General features: G+C 42.4%; 1 protein-coding gene across 1 annotated transcript in view; it reads right to left on the reverse strand.

The window, feature by feature from the left end:
* P2RX3 (purinergic receptor P2X 3) overlaps positions 1–19,412 on the reverse strand; it is a 223,248-nt gene that overhangs the window by 140,666 nt on the left and 63,170 nt on the right. The window contains exons 2-4 of the mRNA XM_089687555.1: positions 8,690–8,825; positions 3,707–3,778; positions 2,206–2,269 (exon numbers count right to left, since the gene is read on the reverse strand). Of these exons, the coding sequence (XP_089543681.1) occupies positions 2,206–2,269; positions 3,707–3,778; positions 8,690–8,825 (272 nt within the window). The remainder of the gene's footprint in view (positions 1–2,205; positions 2,270–3,706; positions 3,779–8,689; positions 8,826–19,412) is intronic.

Here is a 19,412-nt window from a genome sequence, read left to right on the forward strand (position 1 = left end):
AGCCTCTTAAAGAAGAAGGTACAGGTCTGTGAGAGCCAGAAATCTTGCTTGTCTGTAGGTGACCAAATACTTATTTTCCACCATAATTTGCAAATAAATTCTTTCCAAATCAGCCAATGTGATTGTCTGGATTTTTTTTCTCATTTTGTCTCTCATAGTTGAGGTCTACCTATGATGCCAATTACAGGCCTCTCTCATCTTTTTAAGTGGAAGAACTTGCACAATTGGTGGCTGACTAAATACGTTTTTGCCCCACTGTACATGGATTGACAGAGCAACAACTAGAAATGTCAATAAAAAGCTATCTTAATATACATACACGAATAAAAAAATACACATAAGATTATATATATACAGTATAAACATACATTCACACACATACATAACTACATGTGGTACTTATGGTACTGTGGATGTCCGAGCAAGTTAGTTGAGAACAACAAAGACCAAACAACAAGACCTTATAGGTCCGAAGTTCAAGATAGACTATAAGGGTCCACTGCAAATAAAAAGATAGATAGATTTAAATAGGTGGCTCCCGGTCACATGAGGGCTACTACAACATAGATAGTATATAGGTTATAATATGGTATGCACCTTTGCCATGATGGAAATAAGATCTTCACCAAAAATTATTTAATCATCTTTAAAAGAGGCTTCCTTCTGGGACAACAGCCATCCAATTTGATACAGTGTGCGGCGTATGGTCTGAGCACTGACAGGCTGACCCCCCCACCCCTTCAAACTCTGCAGCAATGCTGGCAGCACTCATACATCTATTTCCCAAAGATAACCTCTGGATATGACGCTGAGCCTAGCCTAGGCCATGTTTATGTAGAGCAACAATTCTTTTTTTCAGATCCTCAGAGAGTTCTTTGCCATGAGGTGCCATGTATAACTTCCAGTGACCAGTATGAGAGAGTGAGAGTGATAACACCTAATTTAACGCATCTTCTCCCCATTCACACCTGAGTCACTTGACACCGGGCAGGGAAAATGGCTAACTGGGCCCAATTTGGACATTTTCACTTAGGTGTATACTCACTTTTGTCACATGAAAAGATATAAAATATTTACAAAAATGTGATACATGTATATTGAGATAGCTTTTTATTGACATTTCTAGTCGTTGCTCTGGCAGTCCATGTATGTACATATTTTCAGTGTCTCAAATGATATGGGAGAGGAGTTAATTATTAATAGAGATAGAGTTTCACACAACGTATTTGTCGCGAATACCTACAACATCTATATGTAGTCTTCCCAATATGTGCTTCTTATATTTTTATTGTTTCATTAATTTATGCATGTATGTATGTATTTAAATTCAATGTGCTCCAATGGATATAGGATAGGAGTCCATCCTTAAACAGAGATATATACGTATACCCATATATATATATATATATATATATATATATATATATATATATAAAATTTCATACCAACATCCTGTACTGGGACTACCCATATTGCTATTTATTTTGTCATTCATGGTCTCATGGTTCTACCATACTTTTGGATAATAATGATAATCTGTCAAGTGCCCATTTGTATCCCCCCCCCTTTCTTTCACCACTATCATTATCTGTTTTTATTTGTTTTATATGGCCAGAAATGATGAACTAGTGTTTAATATATTCATCCAGTTTTATGCTGCTTTCAATATTGCTGGAACTTTTTGTCCCATGATTGCGGCATTATATTATCACCTCTTATTTATTTATTAGCTACAGGACTATACTCCTAGGTCTGTAGAGGAAAGCTAGAGGTTCTGAGTGCGTAGCCTGTATGTCTCTGTGATCTGATCCTCCCACATTTCCGGTGACATCACTTCCACCGACGCATTCCATGCTGGTTTGGCGGGCAGCTTCCTGGACCTGCTAGCAGCCCTGTGTCCATCTCCACTTTCAGGACCCCCTAGGACCGCGGCTGGCATTTTCTGCGGGATGGAAAGGAGCAGCCCATGGATTCACAGATGAGCCATGTTTTATATTTACTCTTGTGAGTGTTCTTTATCCTGTGTCATTAAATTGCTAATCTACTGCACTTAGTTGGCACCTTCTTCTTTTCACTCCTGTTTTATTTTACAAAAACAGCCTGTTATTGCCAACATAATGTTGTAGTCTGACTTGCGATAGACCTCCCAAATCGTAAAGTTTGAACAGACGTGACGTAAAGGTAAATAAAATTTGACACTCTTACCGTTGGACGTAGGCCTATTTCTTACACATTTGCTGTCTGTGGTGCACCTGTACTTCTCATCACTCTAGAATGGAAACAGAGAAGGAAAATATTAGGTTTAGCCTTCTAGAAATTAAAGGGAGCTTGTGAAATATGGGAGATGAACTAAATTTGCAAGCTACTGGACTATTTAGCACGATAAATCAATAAAGCCATAATGAGTGGATTGGTTCACTTGAGATTTACTATGATATCTACAGCAGATTACTGGCTCACAGCTGGTCGGACTTACCCACTTGGTGAATCTGTTTGTAAGTGTAGTAACCATGTATTTTGGGGTGTTTAAATGTATATTTTCTAGGTAGTAGTTTACCTGGAGCCAATGCTAGTTTCTCATTTGGCTTCTCTCGTGTTACAGAATTGCTGCGGTACCATGCTGTTGTCACTGGGTATTTCTGGCACCTTTGGTTTGGGATAGAAGCAAATCTTGTGCTATTAAGCATTTGCGTCCTCTCTGATTCCCACTAGTAGCGTAGGAGAGTATGCTCCCAAGGTGGAAGAACCCAGAGGATGCCTGCTGGAGGGGTATTGGTGTCCGTCCTCAGGGGATCCTGGCATTCCCTTGGACTAATGGGGGTTTATTTACTAAACCTGGTTGACTCAGAATCTTGGGCACCTGTGCATGGTAGCCAATCAGCTTCTAACCTCAGCATGTTCAGTTAAGCTTCAGCAATAAAACCTGGAAGCTGATTGGTTTTTATGCAGAAGTGGACAAGATTCTGAGTCAACCAGGTTTAGTAAATAAACCCCATGGAGTCTGGAAGATCTTGTTGCTACTAGAGACTTAACCCTCTTTCCCTATGAAGCTGCAGCATTAAAACTACAAAAGACGTACATACAGTACACTTACACATTTATATTATTTTTTAACAGATTTGATATATAGTGATTTAATTTAGGTTTTATACTAAGTACTGTTTTTTTATGAAATAAAGATATTATATATCACTTTCTGATATCAATAGAGCTGCTAGTGATTGTCAGCTCCAAGGAGCAGGGCCCTCCTAACCCTCTTGTATTAAACTGTATTGTCTCCCTTTATATTGTAAAGTGCTGAGAAAACTGTTGGAGCTATATAAACTGATTTTGGTGCAAATTTTTATATACACATTAGGTAAATGCCTATTGGCACATTAACTTGTAAACGAGAGGGAAACGGAGGTCCATCAATGCCAGCATTTCTAATGATTCAACCTGCAAAACATATTGCAAGAATTTGTTTGTTGGATCTCCAGGGAATGGAATTCAGAAGGATTTGCTGATCTCTAACAGCAAATGAAGTTGGTACTCCTAACCTGTATTATTGTCTGGTGTCAGGGAATTACACAGTAGCAAAAAAGTTTATGGAATTTCAGCCCCAGAGTTTACACTTATAAAAAAAAAGTTTTCAATGTCAAGGTTTTTTTCTACCAGAATCTCTTTAAAGTAATACAGGAAGACATTTTTCTGGTGTTTGACTCACCTCTGGACAGTGGTCTTGCACTTGATCTGGAGTTGTTATAAGTTTTGTTAGAATGACAAACACAGAAGACCCCTGAAAAAAAACATACAGCAGAACTAGAGCATTAAAGACTATGCTTGAACTTAAGTCCTGTACCTGATGTGTATATGTCATTTTTGTTAATAATATTTATTATATAAAAGCAATAATTAATATTTATTATACATAAAAGCAATATGCTTCTTCACCCTTCAGGCCCCTCCTACATATAGAAATATTATTGATTATCTTTGTGACCTCCTACATACTCAAGCCCCTATGTGTACTAACTAAACATCTCCAAAATACACCCCTTCCTAACCAATGGCACCACAAAGCTCCTAATTCACTCCCTGTTTATCTCTTGCTTTGACAACTGCAACTCCCTCCTCATTGGATTAACTTTATATAGGCTATCCCCCCTTCAGTCCATTATGAATGCTGCTACTAGACTCGTCCACCTTAACAACCATTAAGCGTCTGTTACCCCTTTCTGCCAATCCCTATATTGCTTCTGCTTACCTAATGAATTCAATTAAAACTGCTAAAAATAACTTACAAAGCCATCCACAACTCAGCCCCCAGCTACATCACTAACCTGGTCTCAAAATAGCAACCAAATCATTCTCTTTGTTCCTCCCAAGACTTCCTGCTCTCCAGCTGCCTTGCCTCCTCCTCCCATGCTCATCTCCAGGACTTCTCCTGAGTCTCTCCCATCCTATGCAACTCCCAATATGTCTGACTATCACTTACTCTGTCCACTTTGAGATTATCCTTGAAAACCCTTCTCTACAAAGAAGCCTATCCCACCTCCACCTAACAACTGTATCTCCACTTTTTCCATCAGCTCATCAACCACAGTTATTGCCTTTGGTCTCACTTGACCCTCCCTCTTAGATTGTAAGCTCTATTAAGCAGGGCCCTTTGATTCCTCCTTTATTGAATTGTATTGTAACTCTACTGTCTGCCCTTATGTTGTAAATTGCTGCACAAATTATTGGTGCTATATAAATCCTGAATAATACTAATAAATTAACTAATGGCATCACTCTAATTTGAGTGTAATTGCTGGCCATGCACAATGCAGCTCACAGGCTCAAGATTCAAGCAGTTTAGTAAATGTTTACTAAAGGTTTAGTACGAGATTTGGTATTTAAAATATTCTAACAGTCCACATTTACAAATGTCCTAAATTTGGTAATCTGATGTGGGCAATATTATTTGTAATATACTGTTGCAATGCTTTTCAAGTGTAAGGCCTAAATAACTGTTATTCACTTGTAGCAAAATGCACTTCGACACATTAACTAATGGAAGCTATCATAATTGCCAGCCAATCAGATTATGGTGTTATGTGCGTGGGGCCAAAATGCAAGTGTACAATCCAAACGCAGACATTCCTGTATTAAAAATGGCTGTGTGTATAAGTGGGTGCTGCAGCGACCGTCGAAAGTCACCAGCACACCGAGGATCACCAGTATGGGTCAAAAAGTTTTAATGAACGATCACAACAAGGCAACATTTCGGATTCTCGCAGAACCCCTTCTTCAGGCATGTGACATCACGCCTGTCGTGACGTCACATGCCTGATGAAGGGGTCCTGCAAGACTCCAAAACGTTGCCTTGCTGTAACTATGTGATTGTTTATTAAAACTTTTGAACCCATATTGGTGATCTTCGGTGTGCTGTTGACATTCTCCCTCCCTTGATTTCCTCTCACATTCCAAAGAAAAGCTGGTAGGTAATTGGCCATAGTATGTGTGTGTATGAATGTGAGTTTAGGACCTTAGATTGTAAGCTAGTTAAGTGAAGGGACTGATAGTAATTTATTCTATATTGTCAAAAGTATTGGGACACCTGCCTTTACATGCACATGAACTTTATTGGAATTCCAGTCTTAGTCCGTAGGGTTCAATATTGAGTTTGCCCCTCTTTTTGCAGCTATAACACTTTCAACTCTCCAGGGAAGGCTGTCCACAAGGTTTAGGAATGTGTCTATGGGAATGTTTGATCATTCTTTCAGAAGCACATTTGTGAGGTCAGGCACTGATGTCTGACAAGAAGGACTGGCTCGCCGTCTCCTCTCTAATTCTTGCCAAAGGTGCTCTATCAGGTTGAGGTCAAGACTCTGTGCAGTCCAGTCAAGTTCCTCCACCTCAAACTTGCTCATCAATGTCTTTATGGACCTTGCTTTGTGCACTGGTGCGCAGTCATGTTGGAACAGGAAGGGGCCATCTCCAAACTGTTCCCACAACGTTGGGAGCATGAAATTGTCCAAAATGTCTTGATATGCTGATGTCTTAAGAGTTCCCTTCACTGGAACTAAGGGGCCAAGTGCCCAACCCCTGAAAAACAACCCCACAGCATAATCCCCCCTCCACCAAAATTTATACTTGGCAAAATGCAGTCAGGCCAGTATGTTCTCCTGACAACCACCAAACCCAGACACATCCATCAGATTGCCAAACAGAGAAGCGTGATTCATCACTCCAGAGAACACATCTCCACTGCTCTAGAGCTTAGTGGTGGCGTGCTTTGCACCACTGCATCCGATGCTTTGCATTGTACTTCTCTGCCATGGAAAGCCATTCAATGAAGCTTTCTACACACTGTTGTACTAATCTAAAAGGCCACATGAAGTTTCAAAGTCTGTAGCTATTGATTCTGCAGACAGCTGGTGACTTCTGCGCACTGTGCGCTTCAGCATGTGCTGACCCTGCTCTGTCATTTTATGTGGCCTACCACTTCGTGGCTGAGTTGCCATTGTTCCCAGTTGCTTCCACTTTGTTATATCATTACTAACAGTTGACCGTGAATATTTAGTAGCAAGAAAATTTCATGGATGGACTTTTTGCACAGGTGGCAACCTATCTTGGTACCATGCTTGAACTCAATGAGCTTCTAAGAGAGACCCATTCTTTCACAAATGTTTGTAGAAGCAATCTGCATACCTAGGTGCTTGATTGTATACACCTGTGGCCATCGAGGTGATTAGAACACCTGAATTCAATGATTTGGAGGGGTGTCCCAATACTTTTGGCAATAGAGTGTACACTACATATGTAAAGCACTTTGTAAATTGTTGGCGCTATATAAGTACCTGAAATAAATAAATCAGATTAAAATGTAAACACGTAAAGAGGATCTTTACCCCTCTTTTCTTGTTTGAAGGATATTGCTCCTTCCTAATTCCTTTAATGAAATCTAAGATTTTTTTTTTTCTAAATACCTTTTTTTATGGAGCGCAGCCTATGCTTCTGCCTTCGCCACTTAGGCAAGCATGATGTCCCCAGCTACCTAAAGCCTCCTGGGATACTCATGTCATACATCCCCAGGAGAGTGCAAGGTAATCTAGAACACACTGAACATGCATCGTGATGCATCATCAGGGATCTAGCAGCAAGAACCTGAAAGAAACAGCTAGCTCCAGATGACCTAAGCAAAGAAGATGGTAGTATGGGATCCAGCAAGGAACAGTGGAATGGCAGATTATAGCAGGAAAATGCTGGATCCACAGGGTGTGTGAGTGTGTTTTTAGAATAACCCAGGGAAAAAAAAGACAAAAAACACAGCAGATGAACATTTTATTTGATTTGAACTATGTACAAATGAAGATACATTAACAATATTTATCCAAATATAGCCAGATTAAAAAGATCTTCTACCATCCACAAGATCCTTGTAATGCAAAGAAAACACAGAATGCCACAATCTTAATCAAATGTATGCTCACCAGACCATAAGCTGTAATAAGTATAGTGAACACAGCATGCTTCCCAAAAAATCTCAGTGCTGACGTCACACTGTTGTGCGATTTCGGGTCATCAGCAGCTCTCTAAGTGAGTTTTTACTGGTTTTTTCTTTCGCTGTCACATTGTTTTAACTGGTTGATTGTCTCTTTCCTACAATAAATCTTTATTTAAACTAAAACACAATTCACTGGCTTTCTGTTGGCTCCTTGGTGAGCTCTACCTGTTCCAGTAGGTGTTGGATTTTGCCTCTGCCTGAGATGAATGATTCCAGAGTGGAAGTGCATACACCTGAGGAGGATCTGTGCCTGACAAACATGCTGTGTCCGCTGTACTTACAGCTTTTGGTCTGGTGAGTGGTGGCACTCGGTGTCTTCATTACACTACATCTGAGTATATGTGGACATTGATTTAGGAGATAATTCACATTTGATACATTGAACACTATTTGAATGTTTTTGTTACATTCAATGGTGCTGCATCATATCACGTTATTGTACGTTTTTAAGTTTTAGGTATATCAAATTTGTTTGCCAGCAGCTACACGTGTTATCACAAGGCAGATTCATTACAGTACATTGATATATCCAAATATCATATATAATTATACAAATCTATAAAATAGGCACTAACGATTGCAACCTAAAAAGCCTGATGGCAAGGGACAACCATCAGTCTTGGTAAGTAATATTCCAAAGCTTACTATTTATGACTACTAGAGTGAGGAATACATGTACACTAGGGTTTTAGCAGAGTTTAGCAGCACCAGAGTTTACGAGATCTCCCTCTCCTGAACGCAAAGGAATTGCATTCAGGAGAGGAACATTTGGCAAAAAAATGCAAATCGTGGCAAAAATGCGGGTAAACGTGCCTAAGCGCTAGCCATGTTAAGCATTTGGGCGTTTATTCATTTTGATGGTATTTTGATGGCCAATGAAATGAACATCCAAACGCTAAACGGTTCCGAGCTTACACATGTTTTTGTCGAGCTTTGCATTTTCCAGTGGCCAGGAAAACTTGGCATCCAAGGGAGCTTAGTGTACATTTAGCCTAAATCAGAAACATTTTTAAAAAGAATTGGTCTTTCTAAATCTGTCTCAAAATTACCGTACTATAAATTGCATTAGTGTTACTGTATTCCCCTCTATCTTCTGTCTTGTAAATACCCCCCAAAATGTACACTTCCTTGAATGCAGTTTTTAGTGATTCTATTTACCTGTGGTGGGATAACATAGTCTGCAACATCCATCACTTTTTTACTGTAGCGCCCCACGCCTTTAACTTTTGTCATAACGGAAGACTCGATTGAGGAGTCCCGGATCTGGTAAGCTTTCTCATGGAGAAAAACCCAGCTGTGAAAAAAATGGTAAAAAGTAATGAACAACAAACAATACAAATCCATTGCTGAATCATGGAATAGACCAGAATCCCTATACTGCAGGTATTGGTTATATTCTTGTTTAGAGCAGCCAGCTGGTGGGCCATTAAATCACAGAACCACCATAAGTAAACAGCATTTACCCATAAGCTCTGCCCCCTTATGAAAAGACCAATGATACAAAGCCCTCCATTATTTGCATATTGAATCAGTTATGTTTTCATCTATGGATTTCTTAAAGAGATTGTGCCTGGCTGAATATACGGTTTGTGCTGGCACACTATTTTCCCAAGAGGATTGGAAGGAGAACCAGTTTTTCAGTCCCTCCCAGCATTTCACAAAAGTTGACATTTGCTTTATTTGTAAATAATCTCAGAGCAGTAATGACACATGTATATAGCATGCTTACCAGCCTTGTTTACCATTGCCTTCGTTAATGTAGCGATAACCCCGGATAAGCTGCTGGAAATAACTGGGTTCCCATTACCTGTTCACTCTGTTTCCAGTACCAGTAGTATGCTGACAAATTCAGGCTTTAGTCTAGGGGTCTTTTTAAGAGTTATTTTTTAGGTACTGAACAAAAATGCATGAAGAAAGGGGTTTAGGGTGCAGGATACTCAAAGGCACATATAAAAAACTGTGGAGGACAGCTTCTTGAAAATCTTCTCCTAGCAGTATTAAGTCTTATAGTAGCAGTCTCAAAAATAATACTGTATAACGGGGGGGGGGCAACCAGTAAATCTTAGACCCTATGAGAGCAGTCACCGTCATTAGCAGTATCTTCTGGCGTCTAATCCTCAATGAATACTTCAGTACCTGGAGCTATGGGTGAAGTGGTCCTATTCACAATGTTCAGGTGGCAGCTCCTGTCCAGCTGCCCTGCAACATTCTTTAGTGAATGTTTTCCTCCCCAGCACGGCTTGTACAGGTAGCATCTTTCAGGCCTCCAGGCACATGCCACCTGTCATAGTTACATAGTTAGTCTGGCTGAAAAAGACAAATGGCCATCTAGTTCAACCATAAAAATAAAAAAAATAAAGTTATAATCCTATACTCACAGTTGATCCAGAAGAAGGCAAAAAAACCCAGCAAAGCATGGTCCAATTTGCTCCTGCATGGGAAAAAATTCCTTCCTGATCCCCCAAGAGGCAATCGGATATTCCCTGGATCAATTTTACCTATAAATGTTAGTATTCAGATATATTATGTGTATCTAGGAAAAAATACAGGACTTTTTTAAAGCAATCTACTGAGCTGGCCAGAACCAACTCTTGCGGGAGTCTATTCCACATTTTCACAGTTCTTACTGTTAAGAAACCTTTCCGTATATGGAGATTAAAGCTCTTTTCTTCCAAACATAAAGAGTGCACCCTTGTCCTTTGTGATGACCTCAGGGTGAATAATTCTACACCGAGTTCACTATATGAACCACTGATGTATTTATACATGTTGGTCATAACCTCCCTTAATCTCCTCTTCTCAAGAGAGAATAAATTCAATTCCTTTAATCTTTTCTCATAGCTGAGCTCCGCCATGCCTCCTATCAGTTTGGTTGCCCTTCTCTGCACTTTCTCCAGTTCCCCAATATTCTTTTTTTTTAATTCGTGCCTAAAACTGAACTGCATATTCCAGATGAGGTGTTACTTAGTTTTTCTAGAACACACACATGCCCCCCTCCCAGATGGGAGGCTCCAGGTGAAGTGAGCTCTGATCAGATCCCAAATATTTATCTTCTCCCCAGCCACACCTTCTGGGCCAGCCCCTCAAGGATTGACTAGGCTATAATAAACATTCATAACCCCAGTGAATAATCTTCCCACTCCATTGCTGGAATATTCCTCCAGCAGCAGACAGGTGCTACACTAACATAGGTGGCAAGTCATACATTACCCTGTACCACTCAGAAGGCAATGAAGGATGTTAGAGATTTAGTGCTATAAATCACACAAAAAGCTCAAATAGTGTAAATCCGTAACATAAAAGTGATTAGTTAATAAAGTCCAATGTGTTTCTTCAACTGGTAGTTATCAAGTGTGATGGACTGCCTGGCAGCCCGACTGGGTGCCTCCACTAAGCAATGCCTCCTGCCCTCCAAACCCTTTCAGCAGACTAATAGCTAATACCAGCCCTTTACCCAAAGCAATAAACAAATAAATAAATAATATTTAAAATAAATGGACAAGATGCTGAGGTAAAACCAAAGAAATAACTGTTTATTAGAACTCAGATACATACTTTATAAACCCAGAAGGACATTCCCCTCCTGGGGATATTAACATAGATAAGACATACAACCAGTAAAAACAAGAGAATGCAACCCTTACGCATTAATCTAATTAACAACTAGGCCCCTAGACAAGTCTTATCAGTCTGGCTAGTAGACACAGGAATTCCCCATCCAGCCTCCTTTGACTATGTGCTAGAAAACATGTCTAAAATAGGTCTTGATTAGCCAGGGTGTGCCCACCAGGATGCCCAAAAACAGTACCACAGCACCATACATATATACGTACATTACACAACTCGTTTCTAAATATCCCACCCCAGATCCAGCTCAGTTCTAGGTTACTAAGTGGAACATCTTTAGCAGAAATATTATAAAATGTTAATAATAAAAACTTGGTAGTAGCCAGGGCAAAATGGGCATATGCTGCATTATGCAGCTCTCGAAGACCAGCCAGGGCAAAATAAGAAATATGCCCAAGAAGAGTTCCATATCCCTGGCTGGTTAAGGAGCATCTGCATGATCTGTCTGACACAGTGTTCTCACAGATGCACCACTGTTCTAGGGACTTCCTGACTGCATAATCTCAGTAGATACTCCCAGCCAGCCTAAGTGTTTCAGGACCCAGCTCTCCTGTATGCTCTGACCAGGAGAAGCAGACAAAATCCCCTGTCTCCTCCATGGGCCACAATCAGTAGGTAGAAGGCTAGCCCATAGCCCCTTCCAAAAGGCACTGTCCCAGTTGTGTTTGTCACATCAAGAGATTCAATTGAACCTGATACAACTGCTAAGGGACTTTGCTTGTGAGAGATGAGAGACCTATTGCTGGGCCAAACTGGTCTGGAAATACAATTATACGGGCCATTCACCATACCATGTTATGTTTGGCTGTACTCTTGGGGGGTCCACAGACCTCCGAGCCACAGTCCCCACAGAGGAACTGAAGCACACTCCAACGTTTTCCTGGATTTGGGAATAGAAATGGTGCCTGTCTGAAATCCAGCAGTTTGTTAAAGACCAGTCAAGGGTTGAACAAGGAGAGTGAAAGGCACCAGACGTTGACCTTCAATATGGAGACACTGTGGGAAGAAGTCCCTAGAGCTGTCCTACAACAGCCGCGTTCCAGTCTACAACATCCACAGAGAGGGATTTTAAGAAAACCCAAAACACCTACACCATCAGCTCCTCAAATTCTCAGAGTACCACAGAGAGGCTTATGTAAGTTTAAGGTCCACAAGCATCTCAGCCACCAGAGGTTCAATGATAGCTGCCTCCCGCTCTTCCACCATTATCTTCAAGATGCGGAGGAGAAGCCGTGGAACCTGTTAACATTATAATGGCTACTGGTCACCTAGCTCAGGTCCACTGAGGTGCCTAATGACAAAAGACACATTGCCCCTGTCCCAGGAGATGGACCTGAGACTTAACCCCTGATGTGCTTCTAAAGACCTGACTTCAGGAGACCCCCTGTACACTTTTAACAGGATGAATTTGTTTGGCTTGCAAACCTTCCAGGGATAGCAAGTTCAAGTGGGGAGAACCATGCTTCAAGTGAGGTGGCCCGTGTCTCAGCCACCTGCTTGTGGTACCAGACCTGAGACTCAACTGTGTTGCCAGCCCAGAGATTCCTCACTGTTGCCAAGGCTAAGTGCAAGTAGCTGATTTTGTACTGCAATATTTACTAAAATAGTGGTTGCTCTCTAATATCTGTGCTATAGAGTCTTTGTTGTAATGCCACCTAGTATCTTTATGATGTCACAGAGCCATTTCTCTTATAAAGCTTCTATTTGTACAGCTTCATAATCAGTTTTTACGTATACCCTCTAGCAATACACGTAGATGCAGCCTCAAAGCAGAGTTGCTGCACGTGTTAGGGAAATCATATGCACAGTCTAGTACATGCTCATAAAAAATATCGAGTGTTAATTGGCGTGCCCTAACTTGCACACATATCTGCACAAGTGTGCATTAGCTTGAGCAAGTGTGAATACTTAGCACTCACTTGCCTATTTAAAATGGCTTCAAAGATCAGGAGAATGCTAAATGGTTGTCAGCTTCTACTGTTTGTGACCTTATCCTGTACTACCCGGCTTGCCTTAACCCTGCTTGGTCCTGATCCCTTGTTGCTGACTCTGGCTTGTGACCGGACCCTGCCTTCTGCCTGCTGTTTCGGTACTTTCCATTCTGCACGTCTGCTGTCCAGCTGATACTGACTCCTGCCTACCTGACCTCCGGAGATCCTGCATCTGCCTGTTTGCAGTTCCGCACGTGCTGCTGTGTCTTCACATTGGCCAGCTCATCAGTCCTCTGGTTGTTCAGCACCTGCTACATGGTTCTTCCAGCCAGGATCTCTTACAAGTCACCTGCACCACTCCGTGTCCTGTTATATCTTGTCACCACCTTCAGGAGAAACAGGACAGGAGATGTAAGGGAAAGCCCTCTTGTCAGCTCAACTTCAGCCAGCTACGTGACAGTACCACTCAGCCATGACTGAGGCCGAAAGAGGTGCTTCCCTATTGGACATTCTATGCCAGCAGTTTCTTGCTTTAGCACAAGTTATGAAAAGCTTACTTTATGTACATTGCCAGTTGGAGAATCGCATTCAATTTCTGATTTCAAGTTCGTCTGGTGACTCAGCTATGGGAATCTTCCCTTCTTCTGAACCTGATCCAGCTGCAGCTGTCTGTCCAGTAGCTACAGTAATCTTGCCACCTCCAGAACCCCGAGTTCCCACACCAGAACGCTTCTCGATTGATCAGAGTACATTTCGGGCCTTTCGGAACGCTTGTCATTTGTACTTCACACTGTAGTCACAAACTTTTTCCTTTCTTTTTTGTTATTTTCCTGCTGGTGGGGGAACCCCAATTCTGGGCCCATCATTTGCTTGAACAAGATAACCCAGTATTACAGACATTACATTAATTTTTCGTTGCTATGGCTCAGCTACACTTCATACATTGCAACAAGGCCACAGGCCTGTGGAGGACTATGTTGCTGAATTTTGTAAATGGAGTGTGTTCACCTACTGGAACAAGATAACTCTGCGTTACCAATTTTGCTTGGGCTTGTCAGAACCTCTTAAAGATGAACTGACGTGGAGAGCCTTATACAACTCCCTGGATGGACTGATCCAATTAGCCATTCAGGTAGATCGAAGATTGCAATTGCGAGAGCGACAAGCTGAATGGGCTGGCAGTCTTCATCCATCTAGAACTTTATCTGGATTTCCTCTCTCTGCTGCAAGGTCTGCTGCTCCACATCTGTCCACAGCTAACCATGCAAAAATGAAATCCAGGCAGGTTTCATATGGACTTGCCCAGTGAGGCTTAGTAGGCCAGCTTCCTCTTCATTTGATGTGGGATGTACTCCAGGAAATAACCTGGCTCACATTGCCCTGCCCATCTCTCTGCAGTTCGGAAGGACTGTTCCAGTGCAAGCTATTATTGATCCAGGTGCCTAATGCATAATTTCCGGTCATTCTCGGCATTCCCCAGATGCAGGTACACAACCCATACATAGACAAACACTGGGAAAGGGACTTTCTCCTCTTACTGCCACTAATCCTGCCAGTTGCCAGCTGTTCTTCCTGATGCTCCACTCCTATGTCTCCATCCTTGAACCTGATGTAAAGCAGATTGTTCCAGCATGTTACCAGGACTTCCGGGATGTCTTTGAGAAAAAGAAAGCAGACTTCCTGCCTCCACACCACCCATACGACTGTCTAATAGAATTGTTACCAGGAGCAGAGATCCTGTTTGGGCGGATTTTCCCACTTTCTGTACTCAAACTGGAGGCCCTTTAGCAGTATATCTCTGAAAATCTGGAGAAAGGTTTCATCTGCCCTTCCACATCACCTGCTGGGACAGGTATCTTCTTTGTAGAGAAGGACCATACTCTTTGCCCCGCGTGGACTATAGAGAATTAAATAAAATCACAGTAAAAAAACAGGTATCCCCTTCTTCTGGTTTCTGAACTTTTTCAGTGGTTTAGGGAAGCCAAAGTGTTTAACAAACTCAATCTGCATGGAGCCTACAATATTGTACATATAAGAGAGGGAAATAAATGGAAAACTGCATTCAGAACACGGTTTGGGCATTTCGAATACCTCGTTATGCCATTTGGTCTGTGCAACGCACCAGCAACATTTCAACACTTTGTAAATGTAAGATGGGGAAACAGCTCTCATTGTTTGAACACTGTTTGGGAGTAAATCAAATATTTTGACTGACATTCTGCGGTTTAGCCACAAGATGTCACTGTTTTTCTAACACAGCCTCAGACTGCATAGATACTTCTATATTCATGAAGAGGTGGGGTTTTCACACAGGAGTTGAGTGAACAGGAAGAGGAGACAGCAGCCATGCTTTGGAGAATGGGGCTGTGTGTGAGCTGAGAATCCGATGCCATCCAGGTGTGAGAATATCCCTCCGTAATCAGAAATGCAGCTAAGTGAAGCTGATGGTGTTCAAGACGCTGATCCTGTTCAGAGAAAGGAAGATTGCTGCCAGGAATGCTGATAGGATTGCTGCTTGTTGGAGAGACATTTGTTCTGTTCAGAGTCACCAGAGGATGCAAAGCAGACCCGGGTCGGTAAGATCGTGCACGCACTTCATTTCAGTGTTGGCGCCTTGAGACTGAGACAGGCCTATAGTTAGTTAGGGTCTCTGTTTGTGTCAGGCCACAAGTGTTGTTACTGATCATTGGAAGGACTCCAGAACTTAAAGTGATATTTCACATTTGAGAGCTGATAAAATCCCACAAACTCAAGCCAGACTAGCGTTTTGCTCAGAAGGAATACTCAGGCATGTGCTACAGGACCAGTTATGGGAGGGGGAATACTGTAGATTTGTGTAAGATTGTAAGCTGTTGTGCTGCACCACAGGCTAGCCCATACCATACACCCATACACTGATTCCTGCTCTTTTAGGGTAATAACAGGTAAGGTGTGGCAGCTTAGTTGTGCCCGCCAGTAGGTAAATTACTACACTTTCTACCTTCATCCATCAGAAGGCGCCGTGCTGTGCAGCACAAGGGTCTCAGCTTTTGGGCTGGGTGTATGTAAATTTATTGTATGTTTCCAGCATTTGTGGTTGTGTTTATTTGCCACATCTAAGTAAAATTCTGTTGTTGCAAAAGCTGGTGTCAGGGTTGCTTTCCTCGTTCGTGACTTCACTGTATCCTGGGGAGCCCCTAATGCATCCTGTAGCCTTTTTTCTCAAGGAAACTAAACCCAGCTGAAAGAAACTATGATGTTGGAGATCTCAAGCTTCTGGCCATTACATCGGCTCTGGAAGAATGGTGGTATTTGTTGGACGGTTCAATGCATCCTATTTTGATCTTTACAGATCATAACAACTTTGAATATCTCAGGACAGCCAAGAGACTGTGGCCTCAATAGGCCAGATGGGCACTGTTTTTTTCTAGATTTGTGTTTTACATCACGTTTCACCCTGGGATGAGAACAGTAAGCTGGATGTTCTGTCTTGAATGTTTTACCTCCTCAAGGGGTGACTTTGCAAAAATAGAGGTCATCACTATCCAGTAGTGTGACATTTTGGATCTCAAAAGACTATTGAGCTGGTACAACGATCTTTCTGGTGGCCTAAATGGAGGTCGGACTGTGAGAATTATGGGAAAAAATCTTGGGGACTTTTAATTCCACTTCCTGTGCCGAAAAGACCATGGGGGATTATCTCGATGGACTTTTTTGTTGAACTACCAGTATCAGAGGACTTGACTTCACTTCCATTTTTGTGATTGTGGATAGATAGTCCAAGATGACGTATTTCATTCCTATGAAGGGCACTCCACCAGCACAAGAAACAGCCCAAACATTTATCAAGGAGGTGGTAAGACTTCTTGGAATTCCAGTCAGTATTGTATCCGATCGGGGGGGTGCAGTTTACTTTGACATTTTGGAGAGAACTCTGCAAGTCACTGCAACTTAAGCAATGCTTTTCTTCGGCTTATCATCCACAGACCAATGGACAAACTGAATGTACTTAGAAAAATAAATAAACCAAGCGCTAGGTGTCAGAAAAGGAAGGAATAGTTAGCACCTGACATGAGAAGTAAAACCTCTAAAACTTCAAATGGTAAATAAATGATAAAAAATGCAGCGCTAAAAATAAATGGGTTAAGTTCCCATTCATAAAAAGTCCGATAGATTATAACGCTTCTGAGTTTAACATAACGCATTAATGTGACTTTTGTGCTATATCAACGTCTGGAAGACTGGAATATTCGTGACTCTTGTGGTAATTCACTGAGAGTAGATTGCACTAACCGGATATATATGCAAATGAAGCATGGAGTAATTAAGACCTACTCCTAGTACTCTGGAAGTAGGTCACTGGATGGATAGTTGTCATCTCCAAACTTGCCACTAGGTGTCGTATCTTCCAAGACAGACAAAGATAGGAAATCCACAGCCAGAAGCACCAGCCAGATGAGGTGTTAACCAGGGATATCAGCCAGCCAAAGCACAGGATATAAACAGCCACCTTCAAAACAGGGGGCCCGGGCTCCCTCAGTGAAAGAAAGGAGCCACAGGCCAGGATCTTTGATAGTGTAGTAGGGTTTTATTGGTAAAGTAAAACACATACCGTATTTGCCGGCGTATAAGACGACTTTTTGACCCTTGAAAATCTTCTCAAAAGTCGGGGGTCGTCTTATACGCCGGTACACATGTTAGGGGGGCTGCGGCATTAAGTACAGGGGTTTGCAGGGGCTGACGTCTCTTACCTGGATCCAGTCCCACGACGATCCGGTCCAGGAAGCGCGGCGTCTCCTTCAGTTCGGCCACTGGATGTTCGTGCGGCTGCTCGGCTCCGCCTCCTCACCGGTGATTGGCCGCCAGAACTGTAGCTCAGGAAAGGCACACAGGCGGCCAATCACCGGCGAGGGGGCGGAGCCGAGCGGCCCCGCGAAAATTGAGTGCCGGAGCAGCAGGTAAGTGTTCTGTGTAGAGGTGCTGCTGCAACCACATATGCTGGCTGCAGCAGCACCATACGAGAACAGGGTCAGCAAGTCTCAGTGGGAGGAATAGTGCCCCATCATTGGTGTCACTGATACCAATGATGGGGCACTATTCCTCCCACTGATACCAACGATGGGGCACTATTCCTCCCACTGACACCAACGATGGGGCACTATTCCTCCCCCCCACTGACACTAACGATGGGGCACTATTCCCCCCCCACTGACACTAACGATGGGGCACTATTCCACCCCCCACTGACACCAATGATGGGGCACTATTCCACCCCTCACTGACACCAATGATGGGACACCATTCCTCCCACTGACACCAATGATGGGGCACTATTCCTGCCACTGATACCAATGATGGGGCACCATTCCTGCCACTGATACCAATGATGGGGCACCTATTCCCCCCACTGATACCAATGATGGGGCACTATTCCTCCCACTGATACCAATGATGGGGCACTATTCCTCCCACTGACATCAATGATGGGGCACTATTCCTCCCACTGGTGTGCATTGGAAGAGGGGTAGTCTTATACGGCGAGTATAGCCCAAACACTACATTTTAGCAGGAAAAGTAGGGGGGTCGTCTTATACGCCCAGTCGTCTAATACGCCGGCAAATACGGTAAATAAAAAACCACTTACAAAAGTGAGCAAGATTCCACAGCCGTCCAGCAATGGCCATGCAATGGTTGTAGGTATCTGGGGGGCACCTCCCTGACGCGTTTCGTGCGCTGTGCATGTTCTCAAAGGAAGTTAGTACTGAATGTACTAACCAGACATTGGAGCAATACCTCAGATGCTTTTCTTCCTTTTTGCAGGATGACTGGACACACTTGCTAAATCTGACAGAATTTGCTTATAATAATTCCGTGCATAGTTCCACAAATCAAGCTCCATTTTTTGCTACCTATGGATTCTTTCCATCCTTCCTGCCTGATATAGTTCCTAATTCACCGATACCAGCAATTCAGGATAAAGTTAGGTTCTTTTTGGACAACAAGTTGCAAGCTGTTGTGGCCAAGGCTCAGTAAGACAACAAGAAATTGGCTCCTTAACTGAGGAAACAAGGTCTGGTTGTCAACTGTTAACCTAAAACTGCCGTGCCCATCAAAGAAACTATGGCCATAGTATATTGGTCCCTTTTCAGTCAGGAGAAGGATCAATTCGGCAGCATATGAACTTTCTTCACCTGATTCTTATAGGATTCATCCTATATTTCATGTATCACTGCTAAAACCTGCTGTTCCTGACCCTCCAGCACCAATTATAATCGATGGGTTTGAAGAATATAAAGTGGAAACTATCTTGCACTGTAGAAGGAGACAAGGGATTGTGCAGAATT

The sequence above is a fragment of the Staurois parvus genome, unplaced genomic scaffold, assembly GCF_062004578.1.
Source record: "Staurois parvus isolate SC_StPar_1 unplaced genomic scaffold, SC_StPar_1.0 ptg000430l, whole genome shotgun sequence".
NCBI classification, from domain to species: domain Eukaryota; kingdom Metazoa; phylum Chordata; class Amphibia; order Anura; family Ranidae; genus Staurois; species Staurois parvus.